This window comes from Carica papaya, chromosome 2 (assembly GCF_054855325.1).
Source record: "Carica papaya isolate Zhongbai chromosome 2, ASM5485532v1, whole genome shotgun sequence".
NCBI classification, from domain to species: domain Eukaryota; kingdom Viridiplantae; phylum Streptophyta; class Magnoliopsida; order Brassicales; family Caricaceae; genus Carica; species Carica papaya.
In genome coordinates this window covers 9,293,851-9,313,888 of record NC_142310.1, presented here as the reverse complement: position 1 = coordinate 9,313,888, position 20,038 = coordinate 9,293,851, and the positions used below count along the sequence as shown (strand labels likewise).

At 32.5% G+C, this 20,038-nt stretch overlaps 2 protein-coding genes across 2 annotated transcripts; one reads left to right on the top strand and one right to left on the bottom strand.

The window, feature by feature from the left end:
* The first annotated feature begins 9,393 nt into the window (after positions 1-9,393).
* LOC110824151 (Amino acid kinase family protein) lies at positions 9,394-14,626 on the top strand. Its single transcript, XM_088213220.1, has 12 exons — positions 9,394-9,779; positions 10,270-10,500; positions 10,771-10,868; positions 11,351-11,393; positions 11,566-11,627; positions 11,750-11,806; positions 12,925-12,960; positions 13,050-13,127; positions 13,490-13,556; positions 13,660-13,722; positions 13,905-14,008; positions 14,333-14,626. Exons 1-12 carry the CDS (start codon positions 9,719-9,721, stop codon positions 14,426-14,428), a joined length of 996 nt encoding a protein of 331 aa, XP_088069346.1. The 5' UTR covers positions 9,394-9,718; the 3' UTR covers positions 14,429-14,626.
* Positions 14,627-15,639: 1,013 nt separating this feature from the next.
* LOC110824070 (eukaryotic translation initiation factor 5A-2) lies at positions 15,640-18,803 on the bottom strand. The gene is made up of 5 exons (XM_022054596.2): positions 18,584-18,803; positions 17,452-17,574; positions 17,278-17,334; positions 17,126-17,200; positions 15,640-16,094 (listed from the first exon to the last, which is right to left on the bottom strand). Exons 1-5 carry the CDS (start codon positions 18,704-18,706, stop codon positions 15,993-15,995), a joined length of 480 nt encoding a protein of 159 aa, XP_021910288.1. The 5' UTR covers positions 18,707-18,803; the 3' UTR covers positions 15,640-15,992.
* Positions 18,804-20,038: the final 1,235 nt, after the last annotated feature.

The window sequence follows — 20,038 nt, the reverse complement described above, 5'->3', positions numbered from 1 at the left end:
AAAAGAATGCAATTTCTAGTTTTTCTTTTCTGCACAGAAATAAAAAAAGCAAAATAGCATCACAATTTTTTTTCTCTCTCATTCTCACGCACGCAGACTGAGAGGGAGAGAAGGATTTTATATTCAGAAAAGAAGGGTTTTATATTCAGAAAAGAAAAATAAAAATAAAACAGTTTCAGATTTGTTATTCTATTTCTCTGTGCACGAGTATCGAGAAAAACAGGAAAGGAAGGGCTTGTTTTTATGCACATAAATAAAAGACACAATAGGGCTGATTTTACGATTCTTCTTTCAGTCATGGTAACTGAGAAAAATGTTTGATTTTAGTAGTTTTTCTCTTGGTTTATGAATCAATTTTGAATGATTATTCTCTAGGTTGTTTCTTGATGTGATTCTTTAAGAATAATTGAGTTTGTCTAGAAAAATATTGATGTTTTTTTTTCTATTATTGGTGATTTCAAGTGTGAATAACTTGAGGATATCATGTACTTAGTTATTTGATAGTGGATTTGACTCAAAATTTACCCCGTAATTTTTCTCTATGCACTGGCGGGTTTTCGACATAAATCTCATGTCTCATTACTATTGTGATTGGTCCTTTGTTTACATTATTGATTGGCTATGAATTATAAATTGGATTTAGTGAATTAATTTTATGATTATTTTAACTTACACAAGTTATTAGACTTTTGGAAGACACATCAAGTGGTATCAGAGGTAGATTCATTGGTTTGTGGATTGATTTGTGGTCTAAGATTAATTGTGTGAATTAAGATAGAAGCATTTACTGGTACAACGACTAAATTATCGTATTCAAATAATTCGATTTGGAAGCCAAAGATTGAGGACATTCTTTATTGTAAGGATATGTATAATTCTATTAAGTTAAGAACTTTTAAGCCAATAGGAAAATCATATGATAATTGAGAGAAAATGCATTGAAAGACAATAGGAACTATCCGAAAGTAGTCTACCATCATATAAATAAATAAATGAATACACAAGTTTTATGGAATAAATTGGAAAACATGTATACACCCATCATCTTCCTGAACTCATCAACAACAACAATAGCTATGTATAAACTACATTTTATAAACGAACACTCAATTGTTAATAGATTATCCAAATGGCATAAATGTGTGTTGGCCAATAAGTGCATCCTTGAGTTCTCTATCCTCATAGGTGTAAACAGAGATCCAAAGAGCTTTTTTGCCCGCAACAAGGTCATAACTTTAACCCAGAAATATAGAATAGAGACAATATTGTTCAACATCATTTCTCAATGTTCTTTAAAAATATATGAATCCATAAAATCGTACCTCATCAACCATTTTGAAATCCAAATAGACTCTTTGGGCATTTCAAGACCGCCGACAGCGTCGACATTTCTTTAAAACTCGAGGATTAACTTGGAGATCACCAATTCAACATTGACTCAATCAATACTCTCATGGATCTTTTTTATACTTATTTAAAAATTCTAAACTTGTAGTTTCAGTCTATGGATTCATAACGTTGATTGTCTAGTTCACGTAACAAATTAAATTAAAAAAAAAGTGTCGGCAGTTTTTGGTAACTAATATAAAAGAAAGCAGTTTCCAATTTTTCTTCTTTACAAAAAAATTGAAAAAGAAAAATAGTATCATAATTTTTTTTTGTTCTATCTCACTCTCACGGACGCAGACAGAGAAGGGGAGAATTTTATATTCAAAAAATAAAAATAAAAGTAAAACAATTTCAAGTTTGCTATTCTTTTTCTCTATACATGGGTACCGAAGAAAGTAGAAAGGGAAGGGCTTATTTTTGTCCATAAAAATAAAGACATAATAAGGCTAATTTTATGTTTCTTCTTTTAGTCATGATAACCTGGAAGAATGTTTGATTTTAGTAATTTTTTTTTTGTTTATGAATCAAATTTGGATAATTATTCTCTAGATTTCTTGATGTGACCAGTCAAGATAAATTGAGTTTATATAGGGAAATATTGATATACTTTTTCTATTATTGGTGATCTCAAGTGTAAATTACTAGAGGATATCATGTACTTGGTTCTTTGATAGTGCATTTGACTCAGAATTTACCCTGTGATTTTTCTTTTTACACATGAGGGTTTTCTACGTACATCTTATGTCTCGTTATTATTGTAATTGGTTCTTTGTTTACATTGATTTTGATTTATGTTGTTGATTGGCTATGAATTATGAATTGGGTCTAGTGAATTAATTTTGTGACTACTTTACCTTGCACAAGTGATTAAATTTTTGAAAGACACATCAAGTTGTATCAAAGGCAGGTTCATTGGTTTGTGGATTGATTTGTGCTATGGGATTAATTATGTGCATTAGGACGGAAGAATTTACTGGTACAACGATTAAATTATCATATTCATATAATTCAATTTGGAAGTTAAAGATGGAGGACCTTCCTTATTGTAAAAATTTATATGATTCTATTAAGTTAGGAACTGCTAAGCTAATGAGAAAATCATATGATGATTGGGAGAAAATGAACTGAAAGATTTCAGAAACTATCCGAAAGTGGGTGGATAATAGTGTTTATCATCATATAAATAAAGAAGTGAATGCATAAGTTTTATGGAATAAAGTGAAAAATATGTATGCACCCATCATCTTCCTGAGCTCATCAGCAACAATAATGGCGACATACAAATTGCATTTTGAAAATAGATACTCAATGGTTAACAGATTATCTTAATGGTAGAAATGTGCATTGGTAAATAAGTACGTCTTTGAATTCTCTATCCTTGAAGGCGTAAGCAGAGATCCAAAAAGCTTCTTTACTCGTAACGAGGTCCTAACTTTAACCCAGTTATACATAATAGAAACATTATCGTTCAACATCATTTCTCAATATTCTTCATAAATATATGAATCCATTAAAGCCTACATCATCTACCATCTTGAAATGCAAATAGACTCTTGTGCGCATTTCAAGACCGCTGACAATGTTGGCATTTATTTAAAACTTGAGGGTAAGCTTGGAGATCAATAGTTCAACGTTGACTCCATCAACACTCTCATAGATCTTTTCGATACTTGTTTAAAAATTTAAATCTTGCAGTTCCAGTCTACAATTCATACTATTAGTTGTCGAGCCCATGTGGTAAATTAAATTAAATAAAAAAAAGGTGTTGGTAATTTTTGAGAACCAACATAATAAAAAAGGGCTTTAAGTTTTTCTTCTCTCCACGAAATTCAAAAAAGCAAAACAACATCATAATTTTTTTGGGTCTCTTTCTCACGCACGCAGACTGAGAATAGAAGAAATGTTTTATCTTTAGAAAGAAAAAGAAAAGTAAAACAATTTTAGATTTGTTATTCTTTTTCCTTCTGCATGGGTACCGAGAAAATCAAAAAATGAATGGCTTATTTTTGTGCACAGACATCAAAGACAAAATATGGCTGATTTTGTGCTTTTTCTTTTAGTCACGAGAACTGAAAAGAACATTTGACTTTGGTAATTTTTCTTTTGGTTTATGAATCAAATTTTGATGATTATTCTCCAAGTTTCTTGATGTGATCATTGAAAAGAAATTGAGTTTGTCTAGGAAAACATCAATGTACATTCTCAACTATTGATGATCTCAAATATGAATTACTTGATGATATCTTGTACTTGGTTCTTTGATAGTGGATTTGATTCAGAATTTGTCCTATGATTTTTTTGTTTACACTAGAGAGTTTTTCACGTAAATCTTATATCTTATTAATTTTATAATTGGTTATTTATTTATATTGATTTTGATTTGTGTTATTAATTGGCTTGAAATTGTGAAGTGGATCTAATAAATTAATTTAATGACTACTTTAGTTTATACAAGTGATTATATTTTTTAAAGACATATCAAGTGGTACCAGATCCAGGTTTATTGGTTTGTGGATTGATTTGTGGTATGGGATTATTGTGTGAATTAGTATGGAAGAATTTACATATATAACGATTAAATTGTCGTCTTTAAATCATTCAATTTGGAAGTTGAAGATAGAGGACCTTCTTTATTATAAGGATTTATATAATTCTATTAACTTAAGAACTACTAAGCCAATGGAAAAATCATATAATGATTGAGAGAAAATTCATAGAAAGATTTCAAGAAATATCCGAAAGTTGGTGGATAATAGTATCTATCATCATACCAATAAAGAAGTGAATGCACAAGTTTTATGGAATAAATTGAAAAACATGTATGCACCCATCAGAGCTCATCAGCCAGAACAATGACAACGTATAAACTATAGTTCGAAAACAAACATTTAATGATTAATAGATTATATGAAGAACAGACATGTGTATTGGCAAATAAGTGCATCTTTGAGTTCTCTATCCTCGAAGGTGTAAGGAGAGATCGAGAGAGCTTCTTTATTTGCAATAAGTTTTTAACTTTAACCCGACGATACATAGATATTATCGTTCAACATCATTTCTTAAGATTTTCAGAAATATATGAGTCCATTAAAGCGTATTCCATCAACCATCTTGAAATGCAAATAGACTCTTATGGGCATTTCAAGACCATTGATGGCGTCGACATTTCTTTAAAACTTGAAGGTAAGCTTGAAGATCAACAGTTTAACGTTGACTCTATCAACTCTCTCATGGATCTTTTCGATACTTATTTGAAAATTCTAATCTTACAGTTCCAGTCTACGAATTTATAATGTTGGTTGTCCCGCCCACGTGACAAATTAAATTAAATAAAAGAAAGGTGTTGGCATTTTTTGAGAACTAACATAAAATAAAAGAGTTTTCAATTTTTTTACTCTGCACAAAATTTGAAAAAGTTAAAAAACATCATAATTTTTTTGTTCTCTCTTAATCACGGATTCAGATCGAGAAGGGCAGAAAGGTTTTATCTTTAGACAAGAAAAATAAAGGTAAAATAGTTTCAAAATTATTATTCGTTTTCCTGTGCACATGTACCAAAGAAAAAAGAAAATGAAGGGCTTGTTTTTGTGCACAGAAATCAAGGACAAAATAGAGCTGATTTTGTGCTTCTTCTTTCAATCACAGGAATCAAGAATAATGTTTGATTTTTGTAATCTTTCTTTCGGTTTATGAGAAATTGAGTTTATTTAGAAAAACATGGATATACTTTCTTCATTATTGGTGATTTCAAGTGTGAATTACTTGAGAATATTTTATACTTGGTTTTTTAATAGTGAATTTGGTTCGTAGTTTGGTCGCTAGTTTTTTTCTCTACACTAGAAGGTTTTTTTTATATAAATTTATGTCTCGTTATTTTTGTGATTAATTTTTTTTTATTTACATTGATTTTGATTTACATTATTGATTGGTTTGAAATTGTGGATTGAATTCGGCGAATTAATTCTGTGATTACTTTAATTTACACAAATTATTAGATGTTTTGAAGATACATCAAGTACGAAAACATAGTCGTGATGTCAACAAGTAGCTTAATTATTAAATACTACAACTTTTTTTGTGGTGGGAATTGAATCCTACCAGCTTGTACGCCAGGAAGTATAATAATCACATTTATTACATTATACAAATATAATTTCATTTTAAAATAATATAAAAATATAATTGAATAAAATTTAACTAAATGTTAAATATTTACAAAAAATATATATATATATATATATGTCAATTTAAAAAAATAAAAATTGTTTAGTAGTAGTGGAAAACATGATCTCTTCCTTGCAAGTACGCTTCTATCCAAAACTGGAAACAGAAACCTTGAAGGAGGAAATCCAGATATTGCATATCGGGTTGGGACGAGGCAAAAGGATGGAGCTGCCTCCAACGAAAAAGTGCAAATGGTAAGGTCATTGGTAATTTCAAAATTTTGGAAACAAAAATTAACAATGATATTTTACTTTTTGAATACAATTAATATGAAGTCATCCTCTCTTTAAATATATATATATATATATATATAATAAACTTCAGCAATTCTTTTTGCTTGCCTTCAAAAATTCTGTTACATAATGTTATTCATAAAAACTAAAATGCAAGTTTAGCTAAACCAATATATAAAATGTATCAGTAAATGAAAAAGTTGGAATGTGTAAGCTACATATTTGGGTTTCAGAGTTTGTTTGGATTTTTATGGGTTAATGGGTTTGGGTGGTTTTTAATGGTTTCAAGGATTTTAGATTTCTGGGTTTAAGAGGTTTAAAGGGTGTGGGCTTTTGGGGTTTAAATCTTTGGGTTTAAGGGTTAACAAAGTTGTGTTTGTTTTGGGTTTAAAGGTCAATGGGTTTGAGTCATACGCCCAGAAGAGAAGCTAAAAAGCAGAATTCAGATTTCTTCAAGTGTCATTCAATAATAAATCTATTAAACGATTAAAACTTTACATCATCAATCTAATTATTAAACCAAATTTGAAACTGAAGAAAATAATTGAATCACTTAAACTGGTTGTTTGAGCAACTGGAGTAAGCAATGTCTAACTACAATGAAATTCATTTTTTCTAATATTTTTAATTTATACTGTTGCATTTACTATATATTTTGATGCTTGATTTCTCATCATAAACCGTTAAAATTCATATATATTTTGAGTTTTCATACTTGTTGGAATGTCAGATTTTTTATTCAAATTGTTAATAATGTCATTAAGTTAATCAAAAAGGATGTTACAGAGCATAAATATATATGTTATTATTTCAGATTGTTAAACTTTAAATGTTAGTACAAACATTTTATTTTCTCATATGTTACTTAGTTCTTATCTAAAACACATGATTTATTTTATTGTTGCAAACTAAAATGGTACTTAGAATTTTTTAAAAAGAAATTTTGTTATTGCAAGAATCATTAAAAATCTAGAATGTCAAATCATATGTTTAAGTCCTCTAAAATTTCATTCATACAAAATTACATACTTTAATATTTGTTAATCAAATTTAGATTAGAAAACACCATACTTAGTAAGGATAATATGATTAATTCTTTGTTTGATACGAGGAGAGACAAAAACTAAAAAAAACTAAGAGGTCATCATGTACATCTTGTGTCAAAAGATGCTCATGATATCGTTAGTGAGTAGCTGTTGGAGATCATTCGACACTTCAACGTGAGAATGAAGGCTCACCGTTAGAGAGAAGTCAACATTCACCAACTAGTTAGTACATTTATTTGCTTTGCAATAGACATGTTGGATCTGAACCTGCCAATTCTACAGTAGCAAGTGCTTGATCACACGAATGTAGACGACATGTACGTTAGTACTATAATTCTCTTTAAAGAGTAACTACACTGTCAGAGTATATTCATTTCTACAATGATACTATGGAACCCGACATTTCAAGCGAGTTGAAGATCATCGAAGGCTCCCCAAAGTTCAGCATGAAGAACAGAGCATCTACTAATTTTCCTAATGAAGCTTCTCAGACAAGAACTATTCTCATCTCTAATAGGTCTGCCACAACAGGAAAGGTTAGTTGTAGCACGATAAGCACCATCAGTGTTCACTTTCAACCAACCCCTAGGTAGTTTCTGTCAAACAATAAGTTCTTCATATATGTGCGTCATACTTGAAAGAAAATAAAGATGCATATTATTAGGTATAAAAGTATAATCAGTCATGAGAGACACATCTTTAGCTAGCTCACTGATACTGCTCTCACTCTCTTGAAAAACAAATTTATTTTTATGGTTCCATAAACTCCTGCAAATAGAGCCAAAGATCACTCTCCAATCTTGAAATGTCTTACACTATGACTAATTATTTTTGAGGTTCAGCACTAACCACTCATCTACAGCAATACTGAAGAAAGTTGATTGGGCTTCGGTGGGGATGATCTTTAACCCCAGTAGCTTGGCCACGCTATAATTACGGAGGACATGATTAACATCCTGAATATAACCGCCACACCTACTGCATTTCACTGTAGAGGACATGTGACGTTGGTACCTCTCCCAATTCATCAAAAGTTTCCCCTTAGCAACCAACTAAAGGAATCATTGGGCAGGTGCAGCTGTTGAGCACCTGCCCAATGCCAAATATCTCTCCAGTTCCTATCCTCTGGGTGCCAATGATTGCTCTCCAGGAGGATGTAAGCCAAGCTAACCAAGAACTAGCAGAGCTCGTCTTACCCCAATAGTAGGAGTCTGGAATATTATTATCTTTAGAAGTTGGTACCACTGCCATCTGAAGCAACGTACCTATCAGCAACACCTGGTGTATGTAGGGCCTTCAAATCCCATTGGCCAGATGACACCATGTGACTAGTCCCTAACACATCTATGGAGATCCTGTTCCTCAATAGGCGCGAAAGCTAAAAGCTTAAGCAAGCCCAAGTCACCTAACTAGAAGTCCTCCCAAAACTTAATATTTCTCTTTAATTTACGAAGGATGAGCAACCGTTCAAGCAGAACTCTCTATGTTAGGAATCTCCTTAGTGATATTCGAGAGAGTGAAATAGAGAATTTATTTGTTAAGGTGACGAATAATTTCTACTGTGATAATGATTCTTATTGGAGATCACTATGGGTTGTGTTTCTTGCACTCAATATTGATACTATGTTAATATTTTTTTCGTAATATCAACCAATCTGAACATCACAATAAAATCATATGTTTTTCTAATGAAAAGTTGGCATTTTTGTTGTTTTTTTTCCTGGTTACGACCCTTTATTTTTCTGGTTCTTTGTGTCTGTTAATCTAAATTTGAAACTAAGTTGTCAAAAACTTAACTCATGAGAGAAGAGAATGAGAGTTAGTTAGCGAGAGACAAAGAGAATGAGAGGAGAGGGAATGAGGGAAGAGGAAAAAGGGAAGTAAAGAGAATGAGGGTGATAAAGGAAATTCTTAAGTTTTTCTCATATACCATTATGGGTTACATTCTAACTATGTATATATAGTCGATAATAATGCCAAGCCTGGTGGCAATTACAATATTTCTACCCTAGTGGATTGTTAATTACCCAGCACTTCTACTGCTCGATTAGTGTCATGCAACAAAAAAGACATAATAGAAAAATAAGGTAATATGATTAATTCCATTGATTGATACTCATTATAAAATGAGGTTAATGCACTAACTCACAAAATTTACCAATATAAAAGTTTAATTATTGAACACATAATATCTATTATAATAGTGATGTTGATGAATGAGGTTACTATTATAACATCATGGGTGTTTAAAAATATATTATCTTAATTTTTTTTGAGTCTTAAAAAGATTAGTTCGAGTTCTTTTTTCTTTATGTTTATTATAATTAGAAAAATATAATTTTCATAAAATTTTTGTTTTGCACAAGAATGCAATAGGTTTAAGAGACTTAATCTACCTTCACAAGATATATTTATCAATATATTAATGAGTAAATTTTTTGTTTTTCTGAATCAAGTTTTACAAGCTGTTTTACTTTATATTACTGAAAATTCAACTTTATTATGTTACATTTGGGACGGTTAGAGTTCAAAAAGCTTTTGAAGTACCAAAAGAAAAATCATTCCTTCCAATAAAAGATTTCATATGTAATCCAATGCCTCTATGCATAAAAAACAAATTTCGGTGACTTTGGTAAAGCACGCTGCGGGATTTCTTCCCGCACCTGAAGGTTGGCGAAGTACCTTTTAGCTATTGGAAGTGGGAAATTCAAATCACAGAGGTTGTGTTTGGAACAAATCAGAAATTGGCAAAGCACACTGCCAGAGTACGTACTTACAGATTTGAACCGAAGAGAGGAATTACCAACCCAGAACCTATAAGCAGAAATGGAGGATAGAAACCAAACAAAGACCGAAAGCAGATCGGTTCGATGCATAGTAAAACTGGGTTTGTTCTCCTATTTCAATTTTATCTATTTCCTTTATGATTTTTCCCCCCACATGTCGAAAAACTTACGCATATATATTTTTGTTTGATTCATGCCCTCTGCCTTCTTCATTAATTTACTTTTTGCATCACTGGTCATTTTGTCAGACTCATAAGCTTTAGCAATCAAGTGTACTTGCCATATGGATAAATAAACAGTGGGCAACTGTTAAAAGTTCGATTTGTTTTAAACGAAGATTCTGAGCTTGCTTTAATGAGAAAGTATATATAGGAATGCAATATGAGCACGTAGATCCTGATTAGAGAAGGTTTAGTATTTATAGTTGCAAGAGATGCAACAGTCTATGTTTGCAACTTAGTCAAAAGTGGACTTTATGACAGTGTGTGGGCTAATGACTTAAGATATTTATGAAATGGGAAATAGAAAAGATTGATTTTTTTTTTCTTATGTAGTTTATTGTCATTAACAATGGCCTGCTACATATACCAGGGGGTGCAGCTATTACATGCAAGAATGAACTAGAGAAGATAAATGAGGAAAATCTTGAGACTGTATCATCACAGCTAAGGCAGACTATGATTGAGGGTTCTTGTTCTGGAAAAATTCTTTGCATGGACTGGAGTAAGAGACTGGGAAGTCAGGAAATTTCTTGTAATGCAGATGACTTTGGCGATAAGCAATTTGTGAAGTCTAGCAAATTTGTTATTGTTCATGGTGCAGGTTAGTGAGATAGCTTGGCTTGCTTGTAAGACCTTTCTTTCAGATTGCAGATTCATAAATTTAAACATTACATGAATGATAATAAAAAGAAGGCTTCAAAGAAAAGTGTGGCTGTATGATCTCTAGTCTGTAATACTTAATGAGAAGTTGAGGGATGAGCTTATTTTTACTTGGAACTATGGTTTAGGATTTTAGGGTTGAAGTGTCATACGGTTTCAGGTAAGAAAAGATATGGGATGGTATTGTTCACATTCTAGTAGTTGGTGTTAGGTTCTTTTGGGCACTTTCAGGCTAGCAAGTCCGGAGTTCACAAAGGAGGGTTGGACCAAGCTCTTGTCAAGGCGGGTTTTGTTGCTACACGCATTTCTGTAAGATTTTCTACCACAAACGTTTTTTTTTGGGTTATTTTTCCTTCAAATGTTGTTGTCATTATGCATTATTAGTAGCACAAATCATGCCAAGTCTGATAAAAATTGGATATGTGTAGTTAATGGGACAAGAATCTAAACCAGCAATTTATGGGAACCCTTGTTATATGTAAAATATTTGATAGATACATTTAAACTCTCCAAATAAATTATTTAATCACAGATGTGTTCTATGTTATGCCTATGCAATTAAATTCTGTAAGCGTTAATACTTCGGGAAGAATAAAAGAAAAACTATATGCTTCTTGTTTACTATATTCTCGGAAATGAAGTTGCATTTGACCTGGTATAGTCTGTGGCAGTTATCCTACGTTACTAGACCTTAATGTTATGTAATTGATCCTTCATCTCTGATAATAGGAGGATTCAATCATTTATCATCTTTGTTGCTTTTGTTTATTTATTTGCATATTGTTTTTCAGGTTACAACCCTCAATCTTGAAATTGTTAGGTCACTAGCCAGAGGTACAGATCTACTTATTGTGATGTAACTGTTACGAGAACATTCTGTTGATGAGTATAATGATGTTTGCAAATGTCTACTTGGCAAGCCATGTTTTCTCTTGTTTTCTTCTTTGGCTACTGGATCTCCAGCAGTGGAGCACCTCAATGTACAAAGTTCTATGCTTTCATGCAGGCGGTATTCCTTCTATTGGACTATCTCCATTTTCGTGCGGATGGTCAACCTCTAAAAGAAATGTTAGATCGATCATTGAAGATCACATTTTATATCATATTTATCAAATTATCATAAGTAGGGAGACTTGCTCGTTTTCCTGTGTTTTATCTTACCATAATCTTGGACTTTCATACTTCTTCAGGTAGCCTCAGCTGACTTATCAGTGGTGGATAAAACAATAGATTCAGGTTTCGTGCCCGTAAGTCTGAATCCTCAGAAGATGATTTCTTGCTCGGGATTCCATCTCCCAATTTAAACCTATATGCATCTCATAAGCATGGAGAAACGGGGAGCTAAATATCTTGAAGTATCTGTCCTTGTGGCTAATATGAGTCTAGTTCTATAATTGTAGCATTTTGGTCACAAGCTCAAACCATTAGTCTAAACTTTTTGAACCAAACAACTATTTCTCAAACATTCAAGTTTGAATTATTGGTTAACTGAGTTACTTGAGCTCTTGTATTCACAATTGCATGAGAGTTTTAGGGCTTCAAAATCGCTTATGTTTTGTAAGTGACATTAGGCATCACAATCCCTCCACTCAAATTTAATGTCTTTATCAAGATCACATATCATAATTGTAAATCATAACCAAAGGTTCACAATGTCCTAGGTCGTAACAACACGAATATCCCTAAGCACTATATATTCAGCAACTTTTCAAGCCCAAATACTTATACTAAAAAACTTGAAGTTTAAGTTATTAGTTATGAGTTACTTGAACTCTTATGTCAAGTTCAATAATTACATGTAGTTCTAATGGGAAATTGGGTATCTCAATATCCGATAACTTCGAATTCAACATGGTAAGCCTTTTGTAGTATGTAATCTTGATGAGAATGTTAAGGTTAATTTAGGAATAGAAGGATCTAAATTGCAGAGGGGGAACTTAGAGTTAGGTTAAGGCAACAAAACCCTTCTCGAATCTTCAAATAGATGTATTAATGTCATTTGTTCCAGGTCTCTATTGGGGATACCTACAGAATAAACTGTTTAGCTGTTTAGATAAAGCTTCTCATCACTCATCAAGACAATTTCGGCAAGTACACCTGCTTTTGTGTCTCCCATGGTTTGAGGAAATTGATGAGATTCTGTTATCTCATCTTCCATGTATTCCATATAATTCTAACCCCACATAAACCTATGGATGTCCCATATAAGTATACTGTACATATGTGGAATATATATATATGTATATATTTTATGTTCTAGATTCAACACACAAATAAATTTTACTTGTAACAGAGTGGGATATGTCGAGACATAATAGGTTTCCTGGGAATTTGCATTATATAACATTCTTCATTACATTTTTAGGTTCTCCATGGAGATGCAGTACTTGATGACTTACAGGTTTGGTCTCTTAGAGTACAGGTAGTTGGAGGTTTTGTTATTTACTATTGAAGTTGGAACTAATGTCCTTTAAATTGCTTACCAATCAGGGCTGCACCATATTGAGTGGAGATGTGATAATTCGTCATCTTGCAGCTCACCTGAAGCCTGAATATGTTGTTTTTCTTGTATCCTTCGATCAGGAAATAAGTTCTTTTATCATCTTTCACAGTGGTATGATAGTTTTATTCTGTTCATTTTCGGGCAATTATATCCAAGGAGTTCCCACATGGGAAAAGTTTTATTAAGCGAGTAGTTAGTTCCTTATAATTGTCTTTCTATGTATGTCATTCTAGCCAAACAACCGCTGTACTTTGTTAAAAGTTTTTGGAAGAGCAGATTATCGAAGTATAAAACTTTAAACATGTTGAGTTGATTTCCCAAATGTCGGGTCATGCTCATTTTGAATCTTTTCTGCGATTGGTTTGCCACTCACTGCTTGATTTGAATATTTATTTTGTCTATGTTATCCACTTAATTTTGTTTAAAGACAGATGTTTTCGGTGTGTATGACCGTCCACCATCCGATCCTAATGCAGTACTCTTAAGAGAGATTGGTAAGGTCCCAAGTTATTGTCTGTTTTCGTGCATACAGGATCATGCTTGAAGCTTGGATGATTATTATCGAAAATAGACTACACAAACTTGTCATTGTTGCAGTTGTTAGTGCTGATGGAGATTGGACTGTTGTGAAACCGACTCTTCATTGTACGAATAAGCAAGGTTGGTAAAAGATACTTTAATCTTAATATGATGTTTGACATAGTTAGGAGTTTCTGAAAACCATTGTAGGATTCTTATCGAGGACATTGTGACAACATAACGCACTTAGTACATCAGTTCAATGATCAATAGTTTTAGTCATGTTCTGATATCTTTGACTGTTTCAAAAATTCTTAAAACAGTTGAAATTAGCGTGTCAGCACATGATACTACTGGAGGAATGGTGACGAAAATTTCGGAAGCAGCAATGATTGCGAAGCTTGGAATTGACGTGTACATAGTGAAGGTAATATTATTTGGCCGTAGGTATAAAAAAATATAATTAAGTATCCAATATGAATTAACGTGATGCTTGACTAATAGTATTAATGTATGTTAACAGACTGATGGTATTAATATGTATTACCAGTTCGAGATTAAATTAAATTTTTTTTTAAAGTATAAAAATTAAAAATTGTTAAAGATAATATAAATACTAATTTAAATATTTTTAAAAAATAGATTCACAAATATAATATTCTGGCCAATAATTTTATGAATGAAATTCATATAAAAATTTTATGTTTGTTTGGAATATTAAGTATGGTTGAGATGTTTATGATTTTTACAGGCGGCAACAAGCCACTCGTTGAGGGCCTTAAGTGGAGAATTGAGGAGGAATATTCCTGAAGACTGGCTTGGTACAATTATCCGATTTTCAAGATAACATATAAATGATTTCGCATCCATTTCTTTATTACTTCCCATCAACAATTTTGTATTATTAGATTTGGTGCCGACTTCCATTTTTGCTTGTAATTTGGTAATCCTGACAGCAGGCAACGCAAAACCTGTCTGCTCTTGATACAAACTATGTCAGTATATACTAACAGTCTGGTAATTTATCCCTTTAAAATTCAAACTACCATTTTTCTTTGATGAAAACTTTTTGATTTTCTAACAAAATCAGTCACAGTAGAGAAAGTTGAATAGAGGTTAATTGAGTGACTGTGATGGTATGTGATTGCCAGGCAACCTGTGAAATGTTATTATCTGACTTGTGATACTTATAAAATAATAACAAAATAATTAATAAAATATAATCTTAATTCATTTCCATAGTCAGTCGTTAATTGATAAAATTATAACTGATTCATTGGTGAGTATTTCCCAAGCTTTTCAAATCTTTTCCCTTTTTTCTTTTCATCCTTCCATCTTTCCTTAAGGAATTAACTCGCTTCAATACATCAAACCTAAACTTCTATTTGTTCATTAATGATCAGACTATCATACCATTTGCCTATGAAAGATCGAATCTCATATATCAACCAAGTGGTAGATCCATTAAGGCTTGACTACACGACTCCAATTTGTCCCCAACTCTTTCTATCAAATTAACTTCGACACCATTTATGTACGGAATCCATCAAATAGTAATCTATGTACGCAGTATACAGGAAGTGTTGAATTTCATCTTATATGACCACCTAAGTAATATAATGTGAGTTCTGATAAATACTAAGCTAAATGACGCAACAAACACAAGGCATATACAGTAATACAAGCCGAAACTACCAAGGGAAAACATAATACAGAACAATTCCACCCATCCTGACACCGAGACACTGCCAATCATGATGCACAAGCAGATCAAGACCCATTTAACAGCCCTACATCTTGTTCAATTCATATTCAATCTCTACCTCACCCACTTGAGATAAATGTTATTCATGTTCTTATACTTAATTGTGTAAGTGTGATTATAATTAAACAGCCACATTTCTGTGTTCGTTTCTAATTTCTCATTTATTGCTCAACCCTTAATAGTTTCCGTTGGAATGGACAATTTATAAGAGCAGGAACGATTGAATCTACCCTCAAGCCCTTGAATTATGGACACATAAACAGCAGGTAATTATAAAGAAAAAAACAAGTGTATCAAAGTTAATGCCACAACATTTGATAGATCCAGAGGCTACCCCCTTAGCCCATTCACTGCTAACCAATGTTTCAAAAGGGTAAACAAATAAAGAAAATAAATAAAAACGGATCCCAAAAACTGTAAAGGTAATTTAAGGTTTGAGACAGGTGCTAGGAAGCGTATATACAGTCAGGTGAATATAACCCTTCCACACCAACAACCAAGGTATGGTTCATGTAGTAAATTGTAAAGGAAATAAAAAAGATCCTTTAACCTCCAATAAGCAAACTAGCAGAAAACCTCACCAAATTAAAAACTAATATCTGCCTGCCTCGTTTCAGGCTTCAAGGCCCTTAAACAAAAGGACAATCTATTTGGGTCCGATATCCTTCAGGGCGCAGATCTGCTCCTCTCCCATTGATGACATGACGCTCACAACCAGATCTTTTCCCTCAGCAAATCCATCCTTGATCTGCATAAACATCCAGGAGATTACGTGATACTAAAACCAAACCCCCCAAAACAGGTAACCTGTATTTAAGTGCCAAAGGATTGGGTGCAAAAACACAATAATAAGGATGTGACTTTTGAAAAATATCATATCAATCACCGACTACTAACAGAAATAATAAAGGGTTGTAAATCAGTCCAAAACCAAATCAAAATAAATTGGGTTCAGTTTGGTTTGAATTGACCAAACTTAAGAGAATGTTGACTCTTCTAATTCTTTTCTATTTGTTTTTTTTCTTTTTCAAAGAAAAAAAACTGTCCTAATGTTTACCACCAAAATTTAATTCAAGTAACAACCAAACTAGTAGAAACCAAAACACAGAAATACAAATCCATATAATATTCAAAATCAAACTCAAAAGCATACACTATTTTTCAAAATTATAAATTTAATTACCTATTTTATAATTTTTCTATATATTTTTAGATATTTTATGATTTTTATGAAATATGCACTAGAGTTCTAAAAATCCTTGAACATTCCTCAGTTTTTTGTCAAAACAAATTTTTTACAATGAAAACTGGAAAGTGTAGAGAGAAGTGAACTTTCTTATTTGCATAATCAAACCTGAAACTAAAAACCGAACTGAACCAAATTAACCCAACTTCATACAATTAGGCTTGGTTTTCAGTTAACTGAACCAAATCTAGACCTCTATACTAAAAGCTCATGATTAGATGGAAGAAAATCATTACAAGACTGAGCAAGTGGCGAGATGATTGCGAAAAGACTATTAACAAAAAATTAGGCTGACAATATATCAGATTATATGCACCTCACTCACAATGTTAAAGAATCAAAATTGTAACTCAATCTATTATGCTGCTTATTAAAAGCTCATGATTAGATGGAAGAAAATCATTGCAAGACTGCATCTGACAACTAACCAGTTTCAAACAGAAACAAACAAAAATGATCCTTGCACGCTAACAACACTTCACCAATCACAGCAAACTAGGCAACACACTGGCATGGAAGTGAAAAGAACTAACCTGTGTGAGAAGATTCTCATCAGTTGGAAGCCTCAGGTCATCCTTAGTGTTTCCATTCTCAGTCAGCAGGCTCACCTGAAATTCAACAGATTATTATATGTAGCCTGCCTTCGGTCAAGAAAGGCAATCAAACAGGGGCATATAATTCATACAAATCCGTCCTCAGAGATATCAATCAGCTGGTAGTCAGTACGAGTCACATGAGGAACCTGTAATATAATGAGAAACAAGAATTGTGTTACTGTCATGCAACAAGTACGTATATTCATGGGAACATATTAAATTCTATAATTTGAATGTTCCCAGAAGAGAATATATGCACATACATCACAGTTGTGGGAAGAGGGAACAATATCTTCAAGCTTCTTGCCCGTGAAGATGTCAATTCCAACAAAATGACATTTAGCATGACCATGCTTTCCAGTCTTAGAAGTGGAAACCTCAACAACCTGCATGCAGAGAATGAATTAATCAGATTTGGTACAAAGAAAAGGCAACTAAGGTGACGACATAAAATGAAAGAACAAAACTAGAAAGAAACTTTAAACCCAAAGGGAAAGCTCAATTAGGAAGGTAGAGTGACCATACATGTCTGTGAACAGATCAGCAGTTAACAAAACAGGATAAACCTATTTGACAAGAAGGAACTTTTTAAGCAAACATAGCATAAAAAAGAACAAATCAATATGAATTTCACAAACACACAACTGCCCCTGCTTAAATGTTTGCCTCAGGACCTATCGCCCTGCATCTAGTATTTGCAACAAGCTAAATATAGCAGTTGTTATACGAAAATCCCCTCCACGAGCACACTAATGCTAGACATCAGCAGCTATTGTCAATTGCAAACATTATTCTACTAATTAAATTTTGGTCTGGTGCGGAATAAGAGACTGCGTAGACCATCATAATCTAATAATCCACTAGAACGCCACAAGTTTGGCGTCAGTAACAAACAAGATAGGATTTAAGAGTCTGGCGGATAATTAAAGACTAGTGGACGCCTTTAGCAACATCTATTAAAATTAAAATATGCAAAATAAAAAGCCCCCAAAATCTATAGGAATGCATGCCGATTAAAACCACAAAAAACACTGAACTAGCAAACATCAAGGGGTTGCAGCCAACCACTATTGCAAACTATGTTCCAGAAAGATGAAAAAAAATCAAGCAACAGAGTTAACTCGAAATAAGCTGGTAGTAGAACTGCAAAACACGGTCAACACCCATGAAATCGCACGTGGAAAATACTCCAGGATACGGAAAAACAAAAGAAAAAACAATCAGCAAACGAGAATAAAGCCAGAGATTGAACACGAAGCAAATAAAGCCCCATATAGAAATGACAAAATAATAGAAATGAAAACGCCACATACAACGACGCACAAAAACAGATCTGCACGAAAACCCTGAACGAAAGATCAAAAACAATATTAAAGCACCGGAATCGGAGGAAACCTTGCATGGACGGGATTTGATAACAATGTAACCGTTCTTGCGGATGGTACCAGCCTGCTGAGGGTAGGTTTTTGAAGCTCCAGCGTCGGCTTTTGACTCGAAGTGGTGCTCCTCGTCAGACATGACTACAGTCCGCAGAGAGAGAGAGAGCTTCAGATAAGAGAATTCACGGAGAGAAAATGGGAGAAGAGAAAAGGGGAATAAAAGGGTTATGGAAGCCTTAAGTATATATGTTGGGGAACTAGGGTTTTGTTGAATTGTGACGTAAGATGAGGCTGCTGATTCATTGCGTACAAACAACGCGGTTTGATAAACACATTCGCATGTGCGTAGAAATCAAATCATTTTTTTTACATAATTTTTTTTTACTAATTTTCATTATTAAATTAAAAAATAAATTATACTTCAGAAAATTGAAAAATAAAATATTTTATTTTATTTTATTTTTTAATACGAAATCTAATATTAACCAATATAATCAGAAATTCATATAATTTTATTGAAAATATTAAAAGAATTTGATTATATGAAAAATTTTCTTATTTAACTATCTATTATAAAAACTAAAATTACTGGATAACGGATGATTGTCATAAAAATAATAATTAAAACTATTGTGAACTGTATCAAACAAATTTTAATAGAAATGGTAGGTTTAAACCAATCAAATTTTGTTCATACAAAGTATAGTACAGATAATATAATCGTCGCTCATGAAATTATTCATACTATGAAGAGGAAGATTAGAATGAAGAAAATGATTGATTGTTAAAATTGACTTAGAAAAACTATATGATAAACTGAATTTGGAGTTTTTTAAAGGAGATTTTAGTCCTTATTAAAATTTCAAATGAGATTGCCGGTCTTGGTAATCATGAATTGCATTTTTTTCAGTGTTTATGCAGGTTTGTTGGAACGAGGAGCTCTCTCATGAGTTCAAACTAACTAGAGGGTGAGGCAATGTGACCCTATATCCTCTTATATCTTTGTTCTATGTATATAATAACTTTTTTATGAAATTGTTGCAACTATCGAAAAAGGATATTGGAAACCTAATGAACTAAATAAACATGGGCCAAACATTTCTCATTTGCTTTTCGCGGATGACATCTTACAGTTTGCAGAAACTTCCTCTAGTTAAGTATTGATAATGAGATGAATGTTTGCTAAAATTTTAATAGCTTTGGGTAGATGGTGAATTTACTGAAAATAAAATTTCATTTTTCTAAAAAAGTCTCCCATATAATCAGCAGAAAATTGAGTTGAGATTTTGGTGTGCATATAAGTTCTGATCTTGGAATTTACCTTGGGATGCCATTATTACATAAACAAGTAACTAGGGAGACTTATTGCAAGATTTTAGAGAATGTACAATATAAGTTTGACAGCTGGACTACCAAACACTTGGTTTTGAGAAGGAGAATAACTCTAGTTAAGCATGTTATTGCCTTCATG